The sequence below is a fragment of the Strix uralensis genome, chromosome 4 (assembly GCF_047716275.1).
Source record: "Strix uralensis isolate ZFMK-TIS-50842 chromosome 4, bStrUra1, whole genome shotgun sequence".
Lineage (NCBI taxonomy): Eukaryota > Metazoa > Chordata > Aves > Strigiformes > Strigidae > Strix > Strix uralensis.
The window spans coordinates 125,574,993-125,595,794 of NC_133975.1; the positions used below are offsets into that span (position 1 = coordinate 125,574,993).

The 20,802-nt window shown below is 38.8% G+C and overlaps 1 protein-coding gene across 7 annotated transcripts in view; it reads left to right on the forward strand.

Moving 5' to 3' along the window:
* Nucleotides 1-20,802, forward strand: part of SYNE2 (spectrin repeat containing nuclear envelope protein 2) — a 195,642-nt gene that overhangs the window by 95,668 nt on the left and 79,172 nt on the right. For 6 of the 7 annotated variants that reach the window (XR_012628988.1, XM_074869023.1, XM_074869025.1 and 3 more), the window contains 12 exons: nucleotides 152-307; nucleotides 2,967-3,107; nucleotides 3,453-3,635; nucleotides 4,074-4,211; nucleotides 5,399-5,584; nucleotides 7,067-7,189; nucleotides 9,197-9,379; nucleotides 13,224-13,349; nucleotides 15,704-15,898; nucleotides 16,486-16,560; nucleotides 17,936-18,055; nucleotides 18,848-18,955. Coding sequence is in view for 6 of the 7 variants with exons in the window: in XM_074869023.1 (XP_074725124.1) it covers nucleotides 152-307; nucleotides 2,967-3,107; nucleotides 3,453-3,635; nucleotides 4,074-4,211; nucleotides 5,399-5,584; nucleotides 7,067-7,189; nucleotides 9,197-9,379; nucleotides 13,224-13,349; nucleotides 15,704-15,898; nucleotides 16,486-16,560; nucleotides 17,936-18,055; nucleotides 18,848-18,955 (1,734 nt within the window). In the remaining variant the exon portion in view is untranslated. The remainder of the gene's footprint in view (nucleotides 1-151; nucleotides 308-2,966; nucleotides 3,108-3,452; nucleotides 3,636-4,073; nucleotides 4,212-5,398; nucleotides 5,585-7,066; nucleotides 7,190-9,196; nucleotides 9,380-13,223; nucleotides 13,350-15,703; nucleotides 15,899-16,485; nucleotides 16,561-17,935; nucleotides 18,056-18,847; nucleotides 18,956-20,802) is intronic. The other variant, XM_074869026.1, reaches the window with a different exon arrangement.

Sequence of the window (20,802 nt, forward strand, 5' to 3'; positions counted from 1 at the left end):
ACAAAAACAACTTTACCAAATCATAATCTTGGTAGGAAATATAAACCACAATATGTATGTATGTATATATATACATATGTATGTATACACACATGCACGTGCACTCAGTAAAAACTGGGTAAAACTGCTGAAGTTATTCTTAATTTTGTAGGAGGTTCAGAGTGTGATTGGTGAAAAAAGTCAAACTCTAAAGGACATCATGGAGAAACTCCGGATCAAGTATTCTGAAATGTATACAATAGTTCCTGCAGAGATTGAAGCGCAGTTGGAGGACTGCAAGAAAGTATTGCAAGACCTAGAAGACAAGGTAACTGTTGGGGTAATTTTGTATTTACCTTTTTGTAATGTATAAGTAAGTACAGCAATATTTGATGAATGTTGTAGCTATAAATTTCAACTTGAAACAATGGTTATTTTCATTTGCATTTTCCTCGGTGAAATTGTATGCATGAGGAAAGAGTCCTCGTGTTAACTTCTCCTTTTAGAATAACCTTACAGTAAGCAGTGTGAATATAATATTTTTCTTTTCTGTTAAAAGAGGACATGGCAGAACCACTAGCAATAAAGTCTCGGATATGATATGGATCCTGTCCTCTATCCAGTCTGATTCTTAAACTAAACTAGTAGTCAAAGTTGATTAGGAAGTTTGTATAGCTTTACTGAGAAGATATTTTCAAAACTGAGTTAAAGAAGACTCTGAGACTGGATTTTTTAAAATCTAATTTGCATACATGGTAGGGTATCACAGCATGGTTCTTTATACCACCCCTTGGACATGGTTGCATTCCTTTAAAAGCAGGTACGGTATTTAAAAACCTAAATAACATTGCCTTGGCTTTTTGCAATGTTTTCTATCTACAGTGGGTATAAACAGTTAACTGAAAGCAAAATTAAAGGAAAATGGAGTAATACTGTAAATTTAGGGTCAGATTTTAGCCTGATATAACTATTATCATTGTTATTTATTCATTTGTGTTACTTTTAAAAAGAAAAAAATCTTTCAGTTCTCTTATTTCAGAAATAATAAGGTTTAGTGCTAATTTTAAAGGCTAAATCTCAGTTAATTTGATAAAACTTGAAAGTTTAATAAAACTATTTTGAAATCCAGTTTCTTGTTAGTGTCTATCAGATTATTCATTCATTTAATGCAGCATGAAATATTTAGAGACATATTCATTACAGCTTATTAGTTTTAATTTGGTTAATTTTGTAGTTTTGAACATTTTAGAACCAACAACTGGGTAGAAGAGAGAAGGAGAAGGGAAGTAAAGCAGTATTTATGTTTCGGGATTTTGTTGTTGTTGTTTAATGTTTCATTTACTGAGGTAAAATATTATCCCAATGCATACATTATGTGTTGGAGTGAAAGAACCGGTCCTGGAAACTAGATAACACTTGCTTTTCATATTAGGTAGTGGAAAACAATATACTTGGAATTTTTTAAAATGCATTTAGGAAACAAAATAAATCCTAGTTGAACTGGAGATCAGTTTAGTTACATACTAGGAGATACCAACATGTGTTAAACTGAATTAACTTGTAATATTTTAATGGCATTCTGCTTTCTTCTAGATCTGCTAACCTAAAAATGAAAATAAATTGTACTTCTTTCTCATTTCCAGCTGTGTCACAACATTCATACATTATTCTCTTCTATTGTGGAAACTAGCACTACAAACATCAATAATTTTTCATGTTTGGTATACTCCAGGATAGCAGTAATGGTCAAGTGTTTAGTGATTACAGTCTGAGTTCCTTTTTCCAAGGAGTCTTAGACACTAAATACAGACTGGACTTCATAGGGTTTTTGTATGAGTATTTGAGAGGAGCACTGTCATTCTTTTTACTATATATTTATTTTGATTAATGCAATTTTATTAATATAGTACCTTACTATGGGTATTATTATATTGGTCTGATGCTACAATTTGGAATCTGTAAATAAGAAATAATGTTAATAAAAGAAAGAAATAAAAATGGATAAATAATTTATTAACTAAATAATGATCTTAATTCCTCTTCCCACAAAAAGGATAAAGTATTTCAGTATAAGGAGCTTCAAATCAGAATAACTACTAAACTAGAAATCTTTTGCATCAGTGCAGCATAAAGCTGTGCAATGTGCATATGCCCCACAAATCCTAGGGCTGAAGCACACAAAGAATTTACCATGATTTAACAATTTCCTGGTGCTTGGCTGACCCTAACAGCTAGCCGGGTATAGTGAGAAAAGACGTCACTTTGGGCTAAGAGCAAGAACTTTCTCACTCCCTGCTCTTCATGTAGTCCATAGTAACTTGGTACCTTACTGTGTTGTTCAGTTCTGTGCTCAGGCAATTACTCAACTTCATCTTACTTGAGAGTTTTTCTCTTTACATAGAAAATCAGGCCTCCAGTGTACCAGTGTTTCATTTCTGTGGAGTTCTGCAGAGCAAAATTAAGTTCCACATACTTTATGGGGCTCAAAGCCTTTTATTTTGGTAATAAATCTACATTTATATTTAGAAATTCACTATATATATATTGATGCACTTCCATATTCCCTTATCTCTTACATGGAAGTAATAGCTGTCAGCTGAGATGTAAAAGTGTGTGTCATTCTAGGTTTTTTACAGCATGAATCTAAATGTGACCCTTTCCACAATGCAGCATGATTAGCCCCTGTTACAGATTAGAACAGGGGCAACTGAAAGCACCCAGGGGGTTTCAGTGTCTTATTGTTTGTTTCTTCAGGGATTGCCTTTCTTGATCAGTCATTTTTAAGTGAAAGAAAATTATTGAACAACACATAAACGTTGAACCTGTTCACAGTAATGCTTCTCCCTGAAAATGTAATTCCATTCCTGTGCTTTTAAGTGACTTGTCAAGAGAAACATAAAAAGAATTTGAGTATTTTTGGTGAGGTGGTGCACAGAAACAAGCAGGTCTTTGTAATCTCTCCTATCGTTTTCTCTTTACTCTGACAGGTTAGCTTTGAAATCTTGCAGAGCTCTCCTCAGTATGTGCTGAAAAGAAAAGCAGAAACTATTAATAATGGTCTTCAAGCTATTGAAAAGATGTTACAACAGAAGAGTGAAAACATTACAAAAGCCAAAGAAGTTCAGAAGGTAAAGTTGCCAAAAAAATTTTGTGGGTGTTAAAAGATTTTTTGGTTGTTTCTACAGAGCCTGGTTTAGCAGGAGCATAAAGTGGCCTTCCGTTCATTTTATGTCTGTAAAAGGAGAAGTACACACAAGCATTTAGCTGGTGAATATTTTACTAATTCTTTCTCACAGGAAAATACATGTTTTTTTCAACTGTTTTCAATCACATCAGTAGATGCAGAGTGTTCTGTTCTTGTCATATCAGTTCCAAAATCTTTGCAATTCCACACAGCCCACATGAAGAACAAATAATCTGCTGTTATCTTTGAGCCTGACCTTACATTTCATTTCCCTTCTCTCCACATGCAGCAAATCTGGGATATGCTGGACCTTTGGCATTACAAACTCAATGAACTGGATGCAGAAGTGCATGATATAGTAGAGCAGGATTCCTGCCATGCACAGGAGTTGATGGATATCTTAGTGACCCCCCTTCAGCAGTACCAACAGGTCTCGCAACTTGCCGAGCGCCAAACTGCCATTTTAAACAAGGTAGATGCAAATGTAAAAGTTTAAAAAAAAAATCACATTTTATAAAAAAAAACAAAATAAAGGCTTTGCATAAGACATCATTAAAGGCTCTCAAATGAATAGGTTGATGGGGTAGCATGGGGAATTCATGCCCCCAGATGGATGAGGAGATGGTTCTCTACAACTCTGCTAATGGGCTGTCTATTAAAGTAACTGCCATATAAATTGCAACAATGCCCCCATAAGCACATAAACACCAAAATTACCTCTGATTGGAGGAGATAGCCTGAAATCATGAAACTTTCAGAAAAATTATGGTCTTTGTTTCACCATGCTAATTTAACTGACCTTGATGAAAATGCATCACTTTTTCTTTTAATCTTGCTTACAGATGTGTTTATCCTGTATAGTGAATAGAAATGCATTTGTGCCTCTTTGTAAAATCCTGTCATTTCCTAGGCTGCCAACAAGATGGAAGAATATGATGAACTCTTGAAGAATGTGAAAGTTTGGATAGAAAACACCAACCACTTGCTAAGAGCAGATGCTCAAAATGACTCTGCAAAAAGCTTACGTAAACATACCGATGACCTTCAGGTAAGTGTTAATGCAGATATATGGTCTTGTTAGAACTGGTTGCTCTGTGCAGATGTGATTTTGCATTCTTAAGTCTTACTGACATAAATAATTTACCGTTTCAGTAAATCCTCTAAGTGAAAAATGGTTATAGTTGACACTCATGAAATATAGATAGATACTTTTCGGTGTTGAACAGTGTATCTATCTTGTGAAAGTGGTGAACTATAGTAAATGTATCCTCCAAAAATGTGTGATTGTCTTCTGTTACTGTACTGTGTGGCTATAATCAGTTTTTACTGCCTGAATATATATGGTTCTTTCTGTATCCTCTGTATGTGATCCAAAAAGGGTAAAGTGGTATTTTGATGTATGTGTTTTATATGGAAACTTTGATGTGAATTGTGATTTGGAAGGCAGTTCTCACTGTATTTTGAAGGCAATTCTGATTGGTAATTTCAAGAGTCAAATGTTTGTAATATTACAGGGAAGATCAGGACCAGGCAAGTGCCAAGAGGGTTTTTGGCAATTTTGTATTTGAAATTCGAGTTTTCTATACATCCACTCCTTGGCTTAGGCCAAGAAAGTTGGTACTTCATATGCCACAGAGACAAGGGATCACATGCATTTCTTGCAACCCATACTGTTCTTCATGAAGACACTTGCTGTCATTAATGCAAAAGCTCATCCAGTTAGCTGCAGGAGATGGGAAGAATCTTCCCATCATGAACAACTGGCCAGATATTTTCTGGAGCATTTTGTTACATCTGCTGTCTGCAGGCTGGTGTGTAGAAAACCCTTCTCAGGTGTCTGGCTGACATGTCTTGTTCATGCATTTGGGATCAGCCTCACCATGGCACAGGAGCTGGAGAAGAATCTTCCAGGATCTCATACTTTTCTTTTTTTGGGATGGGACCTCTCTCTGAGTTTGAAATCTTCCTCTTCATACCTTTTGTCATGCTCATGTAGACTTATTCTAACTAATTCCCTTAAAATCATGGTATCAGTCTCTCAGTTTTCTGCCTGCAGGATGCAGCAGTTCGGTTCCCTTAGGAGTGAAGTATTTTAGTCTGAACTAAGCTTTTGGGAATATATGCAATGGTCAATAACGTACAGGAAATTTTATCGGATTCCTCCCGGTCCTAACCTCTGTGAAGCTTTCATGTTCACCATTGATGGATCAAACTAAGCTCTTACTTTGTCTCCAGATGGCTTTGGAAGACTCAGAGCAAAAGCAAAATCTTCTACACAGTGTTTACTTGGAGCTGGAGGAGCTAACACCAGTCGTTGAAACAGACAGTGTAATGCAACAGCTAAATGACATAGATGATCAAGTAGCAGCTTTACAGAATGAGATAGCAGAGATTCTTCCACAGATCCAGCATGTGGCTGATGTAAGTTTGGGCAACCTATAAGTGCCTTTTGTCAGAACTTCACCATATGTTATGAAATGCAGCTTATATTGTGTGTATAGAAAAAAAGTGTACTGGTTTTAGTAGGTGTGCCAAGTGAGTAAATTAATTGTTTGGAAACAAACCATCAGAAGGTGTTTGGTATCTAATTAAGTTGTAAAGTTTAGAAGTATTGATGAAACTCCTTGTTTAGGAGGAGAAATGCAGGGCTTGCTGACTGGCAAATTAAAAGGGCTTATCTTGCTGGAGGGTAGGGTTCCTATTCAGAGGCACCTGAACAGGCTGGAGAAATGGGCTGACAGAAACCTCATGAAATTCAACAGAGGCAGATGCGAAGTCCTGCACCCGGGAGAGAACATGTCCAAATACCAGTATAGGCTGGGGGCCACCCAGCTGGAAAGCAGGTTTGCTAAAAGGGCCAATAGTCCTGGTGGTCAAGTTGTCCATGACACAGCAGCATGGTCTTCCATCAAGAAGCCTAACAGTATCATGGGCTTCCTGAGCAAGAGTGCAGCCCGGACGTCCATGGAAGAGATCCTTCTTTTTGACACCTGTGACATCACATCTGGGTACTGTCCCCAGTTTTAGGTTTCCCTGTGTAAGAAAGACATAGAGGAGCAAGTCAAGGAAGGGCCATCAAGGTGACTGGGGGGCTGTAGCACAGGATGCAGGAGGAGAGGCTGGAAGAGCTGAGTCAGTTCAGCCTGGAGAAGACAGCTCTGGGCAAGTGCGATATTATGGCTGTCTACTGCTACATAATGGGAGATGATAGACAAGATAGAGCCAGACTCTTCTTGGGATGTGCAGAGAAAAAATGAGCAGAAACAGACTCAAATTATAACAAAGGAAATTCTATCTACATATAAGGAAGGATTTTTTTTTGCAGTAAGATTGGTTAAACCTTAGATCAGGAGCCCAGAGGGGAGGTGAAATCCCTATCCCAGGAGACACTCAGATCTCAGCAGGATCAGGCCCCAAACGACCTTCTCTGAGGGGAACCAGAGACCTCCCGACATCCCTTCCAACCTAATTTATTCTGTGACTCTGTCTCCATGAGAGTTCACAAGCAGCTGTACTCTCTGTGGATCCATTTTCCATCTGACGTAAGACTCTACATAAAGGAAGTTCCAACAGTGTAATTAATCAGTTTCCTGTGCTAATAAATATCACCACAGTCTTGTCACTACTGGAAATTTATAATGTGATTTTCAAGGGTATTTCAGTTCTGTATTCAGGGTTTGAAACAGACCAGGTGACCTCCAGAAGTTATGATGATACATAATGTGTAATAAGTAGCCTTTTGATTGGCAGCATCCATTAACATGACCTGCATATGCTGCACTTGTTTTTCAGTATTTCTTTTTAAATTTAAGTGAAAGGCAGAAATGCAAGCTGGTTTTGGTTTTTGGAGGGAGTTTCTAAACTGTGCTATCTACAAATACTCTCTTTGTTCCCAAAATCTAGGAATTGGATGCCATTGAATCTCATGTGAAAGTGTTTGAGAAGGATATTGCCAAAATGAAGACAATCCTGTCATCAGAGGATCTGTTAGAATTTTCTCCCAAAGACCAACTTAAACATGGACAGGTCTGTGAAAACTCTTATATATAGGGATTTTTTCCTATCTATTTATGCATAAATCAGTATAAATATGCTTTCACAAGCATAAGGCTGTTCTGTGACTGCAAACTACTGCGAACAAATTTTTAGTGTATGACTTCAAAATATTAGTATCATACAAATTCTAACTCACAGGCCAAAGATTGAAAATATTACTTCAGCCATGATTTTCGGCTACTTTCAAAAGTAGCAAGTAGTGCAATCCAAGAGGAGCACATTGGTAGGGCAAAACAGTTGGTGCAGAGGACCTGATGTCTGTGTTGTATGTGTCTTGGGAACTTTGAGCTTGTTCTGCAGAATGGACATCCATTAGTGTCTGGGTTTCTTCAGAGGCACTTCTGGAGAGTATCTTCTGCTTTAGTTTCATTTGAAAGGAATCCAGTTTGTACACTCCGAGACAATTGCACAATGTAAACCCTAAAGTGAGACTGTTGGGACATCTCTTCCAGAAGCGCAGTCCTTGTCTGAACTAAAACATTTGAAATTAAAGCGCTATTGAGAACATGCCCATAGAGAACTTGATTATGTAACTTATGCATGTGTTGTCAGACATACCTGCCATATTTGAGTGTCTCCAGTTTTGGAAAATTTATGGCCTGATTTTCAGAGACACTTTCTGCACATCACTTAGCATCAAGCAGTAAGTAATCTGAAAGTCTGAAAATCAGGCCCTATTTTTCTAAAAATGGAGCCAAAATTTAGCAGATGCTTCTGGAAATGTAGGCTGGAGTGACTTATCGTAAAACCATTTCATCATGCAGGGACTTCAGTGCAAAGATACCTTGTCCAGATGGTTCTCCTTTCTGTGCTTAAGTAAAGCAGAGCATTATGGTATCTTTTCTTTTATACCACATGCAGTCCGCATTGTTAGCTGACTGATATGAAAAAAGCATGGGTTCAGTTTCAAGGGAGGGATAAAAATATCATCATACCTTTCATAGCTTTGTTCTCCAGAGAACAATTTTGTAATGGTTACATTATATAGAAAAACTACAGTAATATTTCTTCAGGAAAATGATGTTCACCTACATCCTTATTTTAAATTGAAGCCTGGATACTATGCTAATAACAAAAAATTCCTGATGCAGCCTGCTTATGAATGAGAGAATAAGCATCTCTACTCCAAATGGGGCCTTTTACAATGAAATCTTCTTGAGAGGGAACTTAACAAAAATATTAGTGATTAAAAGGCCCATATGTGGTTTGGTTTTGTTTTTTCTTCTTCTGAAGCTCCCAGCAGAATGAGGTCTCAGTAGGATTTCATATTTCTTTAGGAGAATCAAGAAGTAGTGAGCTGGTATTGCCATTCTGTCTTTCTTAAGTTGATCACTGAGTTTTCCATAAACATGTATTGTGGTATGAAACTGCATATTTCAGTTATCCAAAATTGATAAAGATGATTGTAAACTGCGTGTCCATTTGGGGTGTTGTGATATGAAGTGCTGTCTTTGACCGGAAAACCATCTTCAAAGGTTTCTCCTCGCTTCTGTCCCAGTTCATCATCTCAGCTATGTTGATAAGACTGTTTACAGGACCATCAGAAAATGGCTAGCTTTAACATAGGACATTTCATGGCTGGTTTGCAGCACAAAAACGATAAACCAGAGTTGGCTAGAGTGGCATCAAAGGGTTTGCACCACTTTTTTAACTTCTTCACTGCCAAAGATGTGCTACTTCGAAATGGCACACTTAGTAAAATAGTAACTAATCTGAATGTGACCCTTCTTTGTCACCATGCAAATTTTATGTATATGCAGAAAAAGAAGAATTGTAAATGTAAATTATATTTTCCTCTTGCTTTAGATTACCTCACCATGTATTTTCATGGGTTTATTCCAAGATTAAAATATCCTTCCTTCTTAAATGGGAAACTCACAAAGGAGAACTTTTGCACATCATGACAGTAGTATAAATTTTCAGTGTTAATTTTTCCAACTCAGTATCACATCCATCATCTATCCTATATCCTAATAGGTTATACTTGACCATGTTGGTCCTATGCAGAAGACCATTGTTCATATACAGTCCTATGAAGAAGCACTTCAGCTACTAGGGGTGAAAATGCAACCTTTCTCAGTCTTCCAAAGAGCAAGTCAACTCTTGAGAGAATTGAAGAAATTAGAAGAAATTACCAAGGAACAAAATGACCTACTAGAGGTAATTGTTTGAGGGGTTTTTTTACTGTCACCTAAACCACCTTTATTTTATAATAATTTTGATCACTAGACAATATTGTTTTTACAGGCATACAGTACTCTTACTGTGTCTTCTATGTAATGGTTTGGGGAATTTTTTGTTCTGCTTTTTTCCTTTGATACTTTTCCTTTGATACTTTTTTCCTTTGATACTACAACAAGGCATGCTGGATAGGCTTGAAATTAATTTCAGTTTTCCTGTTCAGTCACAGCTGACACCATGTGTTTTAGCATGTTCTAGAAGAATCAAAGGCACAAGTGTCTTATGACCCAGGTTTGCACAACTGATGATCGAAGTCCAGTGTTATATGTAGGTGCTCACATCTGCAACGTTCAATTCCTTAAACTTATCTAGACTGTGGAAATTCTTTGTTGACAGCCATTAGATAGAAACTGCTGACAATTAATAACAGAGAGTCTTTTACTAAAGATGATCTTCCCAAATCAGTGAGCTAGGAAAACGACCATTTTCTACCACTGTCACTTGGTTAATTCATTGTTTTGAGGCAGGCCAACTCCTGCCCTCAGAAGGTCCCATGCAAGGATATGACAGGGGGCTTGGAGATGTGTTGGCCAGACCAGGTTTTGAAACAGCATTAGTGTGACATATGGCTGCAGGACAGGGCAGTGCCAGCAGGATCATAACTCATGGGCAGTATGAGTTATGAAACAGCTGTGCTGGCTCCAAACCTGAAGTAGTATCTCTGCAGCACTTCACTGAGCAATGTGGTTGTACCAGCTCAGGAAGGTTTTAATTCAGGGATATCTGTGTCATGCTCCACTGCCCAGGGTAAATATATTTGAAGGGAATCTGGAGTTTGGTTATGCATGGTCCCACATCAGCAGAGGTATGAAAATTCTCGTGTGACCCATCCATTTCTCCACAGGATGATAGCAGCACCTAGAAAAATGATACAATATTTTTGCTCATTTGGTTTTCCAAACCTATTAGAGTAAAGCAGAGTGCTTTAGAAGATGTAACTTACTGGGCATTTCAGAGGCCAGGCAGACACAAGCTGAAGCTAAAATGTTAAATCTCCATTCTTTGATTTTCAGTCTGTGAAATTAAGAGCACCACACCAAGAGAAAAACTCAAACATGCTACATGACTAATGCATGCTTGGAGTTCAGAAAAAAGCAATGACTATGTGAGATCCTTATAATCCCTACTGTCTTTTTTTTTTTTAAAGTCCATACAATTTCTTATGTCTGAAAAATGGATGTGGTAAAATGTACCTTTTTCAGAGAGTTACCAGATTAAATACTTGAGAACTTTCAAAACACTTTAAAACCATCAGAAACAGGGTGCTTTGCAATTATGAAGTGTTATCATGAGACTTCTAACTGGTTTATGTAGAGCATTAGGTCAAGGTTTAGATTTTTTTCCTTATTGAAACAGCTGTAACCTTTTTTACTCAGCATTTTCCTTTATCTTATAGGCATCCAACAATCTGTAGCAGAGTGAAATTTCTTTGAGAGAAAAAAGATTGGAAAAATTGCAATTCTTGGCAGCTAGGGTATCAAACTGTGCAAAAAAGATTCTCCAGTCCAGTTGAATGGGTTAAAAGCAGCAGTACTACAAGTTCAGTACCAGCTAAGACATAACAAAGGGTAAAGCCATTAAAGGATGGCAATTTGAGTGCTGCATTAGGGAGGTAATAGAGAGGAAAGCAAATGGGAGGTAAGCTTTCTGTACAAATACATACATAGTTATTTTTTTCCTGAGGATTAGTTTTGAAATTTTAGTGTTTGGATGTGTTTGCCCATATCTTGCTATCTGTGATGCAATAGGATATTGACTTAGTAACTTTTATATAATTAAGTTGCAGTGTAACACCTGAAAAAGTATAACAGAAACAAAACCTGTAATAGGTACTGTAAATGCTTTGGGGCAGGATTTTAGGTGACTTAGATCTGTGTTGAATGTTGCCTTCTGTATTTTATTATGGCCTGTCAAGTACCACACCTATCACTACCTAAATAACGTCATCAGGAAGAGGAGCTGGAAGCCACAGCTGCTTCTACCAGTTTTCTGTGCAAGACAGTGGCAGTATTTGCATATTTCATGATTTACTCTGCTCATTTTCAGTAATCTCTCCCATAACAATTACAATGCCTGCCTGCATGTACACCACAGGCCATGGGCCTTTTCCATGGGTAGGTCTTCTAGTATCACCACAATATGAAAAGTAAAGAGCAAATGTTAAGCAGGAAATAACTCAAAAGAGAGGCAACACTTCTAGGAAGAGATTCAGTCCCATATATATGGCATAATTTATGTTATATTAAGGATAAAATAAGATTTTTTGCCCCTCAATGGGAGGCAGGGAACAGATGAGTTATCTTCAGGCAAGTGGCTCTATTCACATACTGTCCTGTGACAGAAGACACTGGAGTCTGTATATGAAATATCCATATTCTTTTACCTATTACTAAACAGTCCTATTCATGTGAAAGTGAAGGTATGGGTAAGAGAATCTGTCTTTTAGAAGGAGTTTTAGTTTCTCATTAAAACTGAGCAGGAGGAGATTCCTCTTCCTCTGATGTTTTAGCTATGGCATTAGTATTATAGGCCACAATTAAATATCTTCCTCTCCAGTTTGGCTTTTTTTTTTTCTTTTCAAGTGGGGATAATAGTTTTTCTTCCTTTTAAAACTTGTAAGTAGTTAAAAAAATCATTTAGAATGTTATTAATTTGTATTCTGTTGAGAGGGAGTGCTACTGTGAACTGACTGAAGAAACAGCACTGTTAGTGTTCATAGCAGGAGAGACTCTGCTCTGAAAGGCAGAGTCTGTGCACGCTTTGCAGAGAGATTTTTCAACCTGTCAGGCAGTTCAGGTGCTGCTGTCAGCAGAGTAAGTTCAAGCCTGTTGGCAATAGGCTGCATTTTCTTCATTACCTTTTGCAGACATCTGAGGAATAGTCCTTAGATATTCTTTGGTTCTCAGCCCACAGGTTGGAAAACACAGAGCCACCAAATGTTCTGCAAATTAGATGTTTTCACAAAATATTCTGATCTGTAGATGTAACAATTTCTTAATTACCTGAGACATTGTGACAGGCTGTGGCTGACAAACATGGGCAATGTTTGTGGGGAGACTGCTGATTTTTGCATGAACAGTAAAGCATGGGGGTTGATGAGATTTTGCTGTCACTGTCAAATGAGTAAAAGTGAATTTGGCCGTTTATAACATATAATATGTTTTCCTATAAGCCATGCAAGAAGAGGAAGCTCACACAAAGTGGAAATACTTATCATTTTTATAGAAAGTATTCAAATTGTTAGGTACTGTGGTTGGCTTATCCTCTGAGCTGCAGTGTCTGCCTGGTGTACAGCACAGTTCATGTTTGCTCAGTGCAGAACTTGCTGGCAGTAAAGACCTGAGCACCAATAAAAACCAGGTAGGCTTTCTAACTTGATATGAAACCCTGTAATTTCTCTTTTTTTTTTTTTTTTTCCAACTTGTTCTAAATTGTAGTGAATGTGATTAAATATGCTCCATTTGCATTTTATAGCCAAATTCATAACTCTGCTGTGGAGTAAACAAAGATGTGCTCCTAGGCAGAATACCCCACCATACTTCGACTTACAGATAGAGCAGTTTGTTTGTCTTTCGCAAGGGAATAATAAACTTAGTGAGGATAGGGTTGTGCAAAGTTAGCAGAACAAACAGAGTTTCTTTTCCATGTAACTACAGATGCAAAGGAGACTTCAGTACTCCTCCATTCAAGTTTGTTGCATTACTGACTAGTTTGTTTCTGTACTAGTTAATTCAAAATTATTTATGAGGATTACTATTTACAGGAAGCTGTAAAGAAAACAGAAGAATGTGAGAAAGAAATTGAAAATTTGAAACAATTCTTAAAGAACCACCTGGTTGAAATATCACATGAAGATCAACCACTGGCTCAGAAGACTCATTGTCCAGAGGTGGGTTTCATTGTTTTCTCTGTCATGTCTGTTACTTGTCCTGACTGACACTATTCATGATGATGCAGAGCACTAAGAAATAGCAGTGTGCTTCCCCTCCCCACCACAGTCCAGCAGGCAATTGAATGCCACAGTGTGACTATGCATATGTAAGTTGACATATACCAAGAGATATTGCAATTAATATTAGTTTGCACATTGGGTATATCTTTCATAATATACTCCTTATTTATTTTGATGTGTCACTTGTACCTATATCAACTTCTAGGGAAAATTTAGAGTGCTGTTTTCATGAGAGCTGACAGCTGTTTTGGTGAAACAATATGCAGCACTGATAGCTTGCCTGTGCTAAGTGTCCTGCTAATGTTGCTGAAGTAGCAGGTTGGGATAGTGCATAAGGAGAGAACTGAGTTCATTTCTGATCATTGACTGTGCAATGGTACTTTTGGTGGTTCTGGTTAGGGTTAGATTCTTTAGACTCCCTTCCTCATCCTCACTGCCACACTGTGTTTTCATCAACTGATAAACATGTGTTGCTTTTCTCCCTGCAGTTGGCTGTTTTCTGTAATCGATGAATTGATTATTTAATGCAAAAATAAGACGTGTTTTAAGGACAGCACTGCAGAAGTCAGGAAATGACTAATTAAGTGTAATAACTATTTATAAAGTGCCTCTGAAATGCTCAGCTTTTTGCAGTCAGTCACAATAAAGTTAATACACATACACTGTACTTGCCTAATAACTATAATCACTCAGTAGGCTCCTAAGTATGTAGCTGCTCTCCTGTGTTGGATGTTGGAGCCTTGATGCTAGTACTAAGCATGACTCATTTCCTGATTCTTACTTGTTTTTGTCTTTTAGTGTAGGACTTTCTGTTTAATGGCTCTTGTTTTAGAAGAAAACTTATTTCACAATTGTAGCATTTCCTGAATAGAAGTGGACAATGGAACTGCCCATCTTATTGAGGGCTTCAGATGAAGAAGTGATGTTAGTAAAGATTTGGTTTCTGAGAAAGTTTTTGGCTAGTTAAATTTTCAAAGCAGAAGCTGGTAAATGTATGCTGTAAAGTCTCCTCCTGCAATGAAACAAATAAAAATACTGTTCTTAGTATTCTTAGTAGACATTTATAAAAATATGCCAAATTATCATGGATGGCTGTCATTCCAATGACTTTTTCTTTACCTTTGGAAGATTTTACCTTGTGTTTTTGAGTGTACAAAAGGAAAAAACATCCTTGTCTGAGCAGAGTTCCCATGTGCTAGGGTTCCTGCCTCCACCTTCCCTGTCATGCAGCCACACTAGCATTATTAACTGAAGAAGCTGTAGTCAAGACAAAACCAGCAGTCTTACTGCTTTCATCTGTCCTGGATTATTATTTGCATAGCATTATTCACACCATGATAGAGCATGGTGTGGATTTCAAGCCTAACATCAAAGCTTGTTCTGATGGACTGAGCCCAGTGTGCAATGGGATATTTAGCCACATTTCAGTTTTCTGAGCAAGCAACAATGCTTCAAAGAGCTTTAGCACTTTCAGTAATGAAGGGAGTGGGGCATTTTATTATTTGCCCTGTCTTACTCTGTTATTTGTTGTCCTTTCTTTGCTCACCTGAAGCCTGGGTGGTAAGAAAAGATCCTAGCAGAAAGCTCTAATGGCAGAACACCAACTAGAGCAAGAGTCATGGCCAGGGAGGGGACCAAGACAGATTTATTTCCCCCTTTGTTAGTGCAGAGTTACTTGGGTTATTGTTTAATCCCTTCAGAACATTAAATATTTTCCTTGTACTTCGTTGGTGACCATTGTTCCCAATATTACATTCAAAGACATGGGATAGTTTTGTCACTGTAACCCACCAAATAGTTTGTGTATCCTTCTTTTAGGCCAGCTTCAGGAAAGAAGACTCAGCTCTGAGCTACCCTCATTGCTGTCTTTGCCCTCATCAAGGCTATTTTGTGTCAGGTTTCCAGAGAAGGTAGTTGGAAGTAACATCACCCTCTCTGACACACAGAGTAATGTAACCTAGCCACATTCCCTCTGTCCTGAAGGAAACTTGTATCCCATAGCTATGCAGGACCTAGTTAGAATTAGTTATCCAGCCTTTCACATTTCCTTCCAGACTAGCAACTTCTGCATTACAGGCAACCAGTGCTGTCCTGAGCTGAATCTGTTGCTACTGTTTTACATGTGTCTGGACATCTCCTGCAGTGACAATGGGGAACTGTCCCAATGCCCAGAAAAAGGAAAAAGGGGAAATAGCCCGAGTCCCAGTAAGATGCGTCACTGGTATCATCTGTTACATTACTGTTTGGTTAAGTAAGAAAAATGGATGCTTACAGATGTTGTTGCTCCTTAGGGAGAAATGGAAGCTGTAAAAGAAGAAATCATAAAGCTGTGCCAAAGAAAGGAAGATATCCTTACCGGGATGAAGAATTCAATGTCTGAGCTTCACCAGCGCTTACAGCAAGAAGTGCCCGAATCAGGAGATGAACCCACAACCTCTGTATTAGCACAAAGTGATTTGATTGGGACTGATGTTTCTGGTCAGCAGGTAAGTGGAGCACCACGTTGTGATCACTTACCTGAGAGCTGAAGAGAGAAGGTAAATAATAACCCTTCTTCCTCCAGGAGGAGTGGCATGTGACAGAGGAGCACCCCTGCAGCTGTGAATCAATACTGCTTCTCCTCCCCTTTGTACTTCTAAATGATCCTAGAAAGACTGAGTATGATGCATGTCTAGGAGAAGGTGGGAGAGAGGTGTGCCTCTGGTTATTTTTTAGTATGAGCAGACTCAACATGAAGTTCACATCAAGCAATCAACAGCAAAATGCTCGATGTATAGTTTTGCTGATAATCAGTTTTTCTGAGATTTTTGGTAGATTGTTTTCATGAAGCAAACTGAAATTTGTCCCAATTATAGCTGTAATGTTGAAACATTACAGCATAGAGAAAAGTCCCAATTTTCAGAGGCGCTTAATACCTGCAGATTTCAATTACTTTAATGTAGGGTGGCAGATGTTCAGTGCTTCTCCAAAAGTGGACCCCAAATGGTAACTTTCTTTTGGTTTACAGGCAGGAGAGGCTTTTACTGTCCTTGTCATGAATAATTGGTCTGTCTCTTTGTGTGTATTTTTGTAGTCGAAAAAAAGAGGAATGATGTCTCTTCTACCTTCCTTAGATGAAGAATCAGAAGACTGTTCTTTCCACAGCAAGGTGAGTTCAGGGTATATCTTATATATACAGCTGTATATGTAAGATGGAAGATTTTGGTGCAGAAGAAATTATGAAAAATGTGTAAATCCAAAATACTTCAGAACAAATTGAAATATCTGTTGTCACGCCAGGATACTAAGACATTGCACTCAAGCCAGCCTGCCACTATTACAATACCAATATTACACAGCACCTCATTCTGTGATGTGTGATCCTGCTTTTGGTGGGATTGGACATACAGTAATACCCCCTTTATGGAAGTGTTAGTGGCAAAATATGGGCCTAAATACCAATATTATATGTGGGGTAGGGTTCAGACAGAATTAGACAGCCACTGCAGTGCTAAAACTTAAAAAAAACAACTAAAATGACTTGTATGTTTGAGCTTAAGAAAAAAAGGGCATGATCAGACTACTCCGAATGAAGTTAAGAGAGATTTCTGGGAGAATGGGAGAAACTGGGAGACACTGCTCAACAGGTTGCTCTGAATCTAAATGCCCAGGTGAACTGCAGAGGAGCAAAGCTGGGAGTAAAGCTTCATGGTAAAGTTAACAGCTTTTGGAAACAGGGAAAAAAAAAAAATCCATGAATCCTTCTGCACATTTTCCTGCACCCTATGGACTAAACGAGATGTATTTGAATGAAATCAGGAATGTGCAGAAGTGCTGGTGAGCTTGTAGCCCAGCTACCCACTTGCACAGCAGTTCACAGACTGCCCAGGCTGGTAGTGACCAGCTACTGACATCTACATCTCCTGGGAGGGACTGTGGCCTCAACCAAGTTTTGAAGAATCTCAATTTCTCTGATGTCCTCACTATGGATATTAATTAGCCTTTTTGCGACATCCTGGCCACAAGAATCAAAAGCAAATGTGTCAAAGAGGTGATGGAATATTGGAGGGGTTGCCTTAGGCAAGGCAAGGATGAAACTCCATGGCTAGACAGTGCAAAGAAGTCCAAACAGCTTGGATAGAGGTGGTGTCTTACTACTCTGATCCAAACACTTAAGTTTCAAGATTTCTGATTCCACACCTTCATTGGTGCAGTTTTCTTTACATACAGGACTTTTTAGGAGACAGGACAGGAGAAAGATTGTTTCTTGGGTTTGTTGTTTGTTTTTTTTTTTAAATAGTGCAGAAAAAAATGAGGACACTGTGAGGTCTCTAGAGAAAACTATCAGTATCATCCAGCTGCCATTCATCTTGCAGCAGAACTATAGAGCAAGGGAAGAGGTGGGATTTGGGAAACACAATAAAGATAAACAAGGCAGAAATAGAGCAAAGTGTTACTAAAGATTTGCAGTAATATACATTGCCTGAAGGAATATCTGAGCTTCCTGTTCACAAGCTAATGCTGAGCTGTTACTGCTTTAAAAGGGAATTACAGCCACGGAGAAAGATGCGAGCTTTTGGCCTTCAGAAAGAGGTGATGAAAGGCACAAGGAAGACAGTGCAACCTCCTGGTCTTCTGGTACCTTGTCAGATGGCATCGTTCAGGTAATGCCCTCAGGCTTATCTCCACAGGGATGGGAACTCATCTGTGTGAAAAAGACCTGCACAAGTCCTAGGTATTGCTGAAGTCTTCAAAGCAAGAGAACTGTAGAAATGCAGGACATGATGGCCTTATTCAGGTCCTTCATCCTCCATATCACACTACCTCTTGCCATTTAAAATCTCCTTTTGTGTTGCGCACATCGGTTGGATTCAATGACCTTAAGGGTCTTTTCCAACCTAAATGATTCCTTGATTCTATATTCATTTCTTGTAGCTTGACAAAAACCCCAAAGATAGAAATGCACATTGGTTGCAGCAATTTGTATCACTAACTCCTGGAAAGGCTGTAAAATGTGAATTTTGTTGTGGGATGATTTGTGGAAGAAGTTCTCTTTGTACATGAGAAAATCGGCATCTGAGACACCCAATCGGCTACAATTTTGGTGGCATTCTGCTCTGTTCTTCATGGTGTCTTGATAATGCTGCAATTATTTGTTTCTGTATATTGATGTTACAGGCATAAGAGAACTTCTCTCTGCGAATACTCTTGGGCCAGAACCGCTGTAGATTGAGTGGCTGCTGCCCTTTGAGGCTTCTCTACCACCACAAGGCAATAATCGTAGAATCATAGATCCATTTAGGTTGGAAAAGACCTTTAAGATCATCAGGTCCAACTGTAAACCTAACACTACCAAGTCCACCACTAAACCATGTCCCTAAGTGCTACATCTACACCACTACACATCTACACTAATAATGATACACATACTTCCACTGTTGCCTGTCTCTCTCCAGGATGCTGATGAGATAATGGAATCACACAATCAACATGGTGAGGAAACCTCTACACAAACTTTGCAGAGCACTGAAGGCCCTGGCACGGGTGATGGCAGTCAGGCTATGGTGAGTTTGAAGGCCTGAAGTAGGCTGAACAAGGTGACCTTCTGAGCTCGCTGTATAACCTACCTAGTGGGCAGAGGCCCTGTTTTGTTGTGGTTATGCTAGTTGAGTTTGTTGCAGTGTTTATGATATGGCAAGATACCTACAACCCTTTGTGGGCCTCTTCATATTGCTGCTTTGGGTGATAATAAATACATTTTGATTTCCTCCTTGAAAATGCAATTTACTAGGGAACAAAATGGAGTATTTTCAGGAAGTAATATGCTGGCATTCATACAGGCATGAACGGAGGGGTTCAAGTGATGTAAACATACATCAACTATGGGATTTTTAAGTAGCAGTTAAAGGAGAAGTTAAGGAGATTGACACTCCTATATGTTGCTGCTTTGTGGAAGGCATGCACAGGCCAAGGGAAGAGTGGGCAGCAGCTTATAGGTTATATACAAAAGAGCACTTGGAGACAGACATGTGCTCCGGAAAGGCCAGGAGAAGCAGACTGGTAGCAGAGCAGCTTCTGCTCTTGGCTTTAGAGCATGGAAGAAGAAAGAATCCATCATTGCCTGGGGCAGGAGCAGGCCACCAGGTCACTTTGTCTCTCATCCCCCCTGACTTAATCCATCATGCTTAACCTTTAGTTTATAGTTAAAAACCCATAGCAAACTATTAAAACTCAGACAGCCGCACAATATATTCTCTATTGGTATTATAAGAAATAGCCTCATGTGAGGATGTTATATGACATAATTGTATTCAGGATCTCTGTTTTTTCTCTCTGCTATGCTGTGATGCTGTTGGTCTCTGCATGTGCAGGTCACGTCTAAGCTCCCTTGGCAGCCACAGGAGATGTAGTCACTGCAGTATCCAAGCACAGCAAGTGGTTCAGCTGAGCTTGCTCTACTTGTCTGTGTTAGGCTGAGCTGAGCATTGAGAATAATGGGAATTTAGACACCTGTATTCAAGAGACTTAACCTCCAGCTGAACATCTTGGGTTTCCAGGAAGGAGCCTTACAAGAGAACATATGCCCTCCTGGCCCTTCTGTGTGCCACCACTGTGTTTTGTCAGCGGCTTGCCTTCAGGGGCACTCACAGCCTGTCAGACCCAGTGATACAAAAGTTCAGTGGAGCGCTTTCCTGAGCCAGACACAGCGACTCTGTGGTCTGTGGAGAGAGTGCTGTCAGACTGTGAGCCAGCATCCTCCTTTGCTCCCATAGACAGGTTTTTTAGAGAAGGTCTTCTTTCCTCAAACCATACCAGACAGCTTTTTTGGTTGCAACATCTTTTCCACTTCAGTGTTTTGCTACATTGTGACATTTCCATATGCTACACAACTCCCTGTAGTGATTTTTTTTTTTTTTTTTTTATTTTGTTAAATGGTTTATTTACAAGATCAATTACTATTTGGAGACAGGAAGACATTTATTTTTATACATGGTAAATCTATTTGTTTTCCTTAGAGATGTGTGTATGTGTAGAGATTTATTAAATCCATTATATTTATGTTCAGTATTTAGAGCTTAACTGCATCCTAAAATTAAATCATTCCTACCATCTTAGTGATTGCTAAATTTCCTCTCCTCTGGCGTGTTGTCCCTCCCATGCAAATCTACCTGCTTCCAAATTCAGTTATAGCAGCCTAAAACATAATTTAGGATTCAGAAAAACATTTGCATTACTGGATGAGGAAAAAATTCAAGGTCAGGTTAGACGGGGCTCTGAGCAGCCTGATCTAGTTGAAGATGTCCCTGCTCACTGCAGGGGAACTAGATGAAGGTCCTTTCCAACCCAAACCATGCTAGGATTCTATGATGCTATTGTTTTCTTTGTCAGTTGAGCCATGGTAACTGTCCAC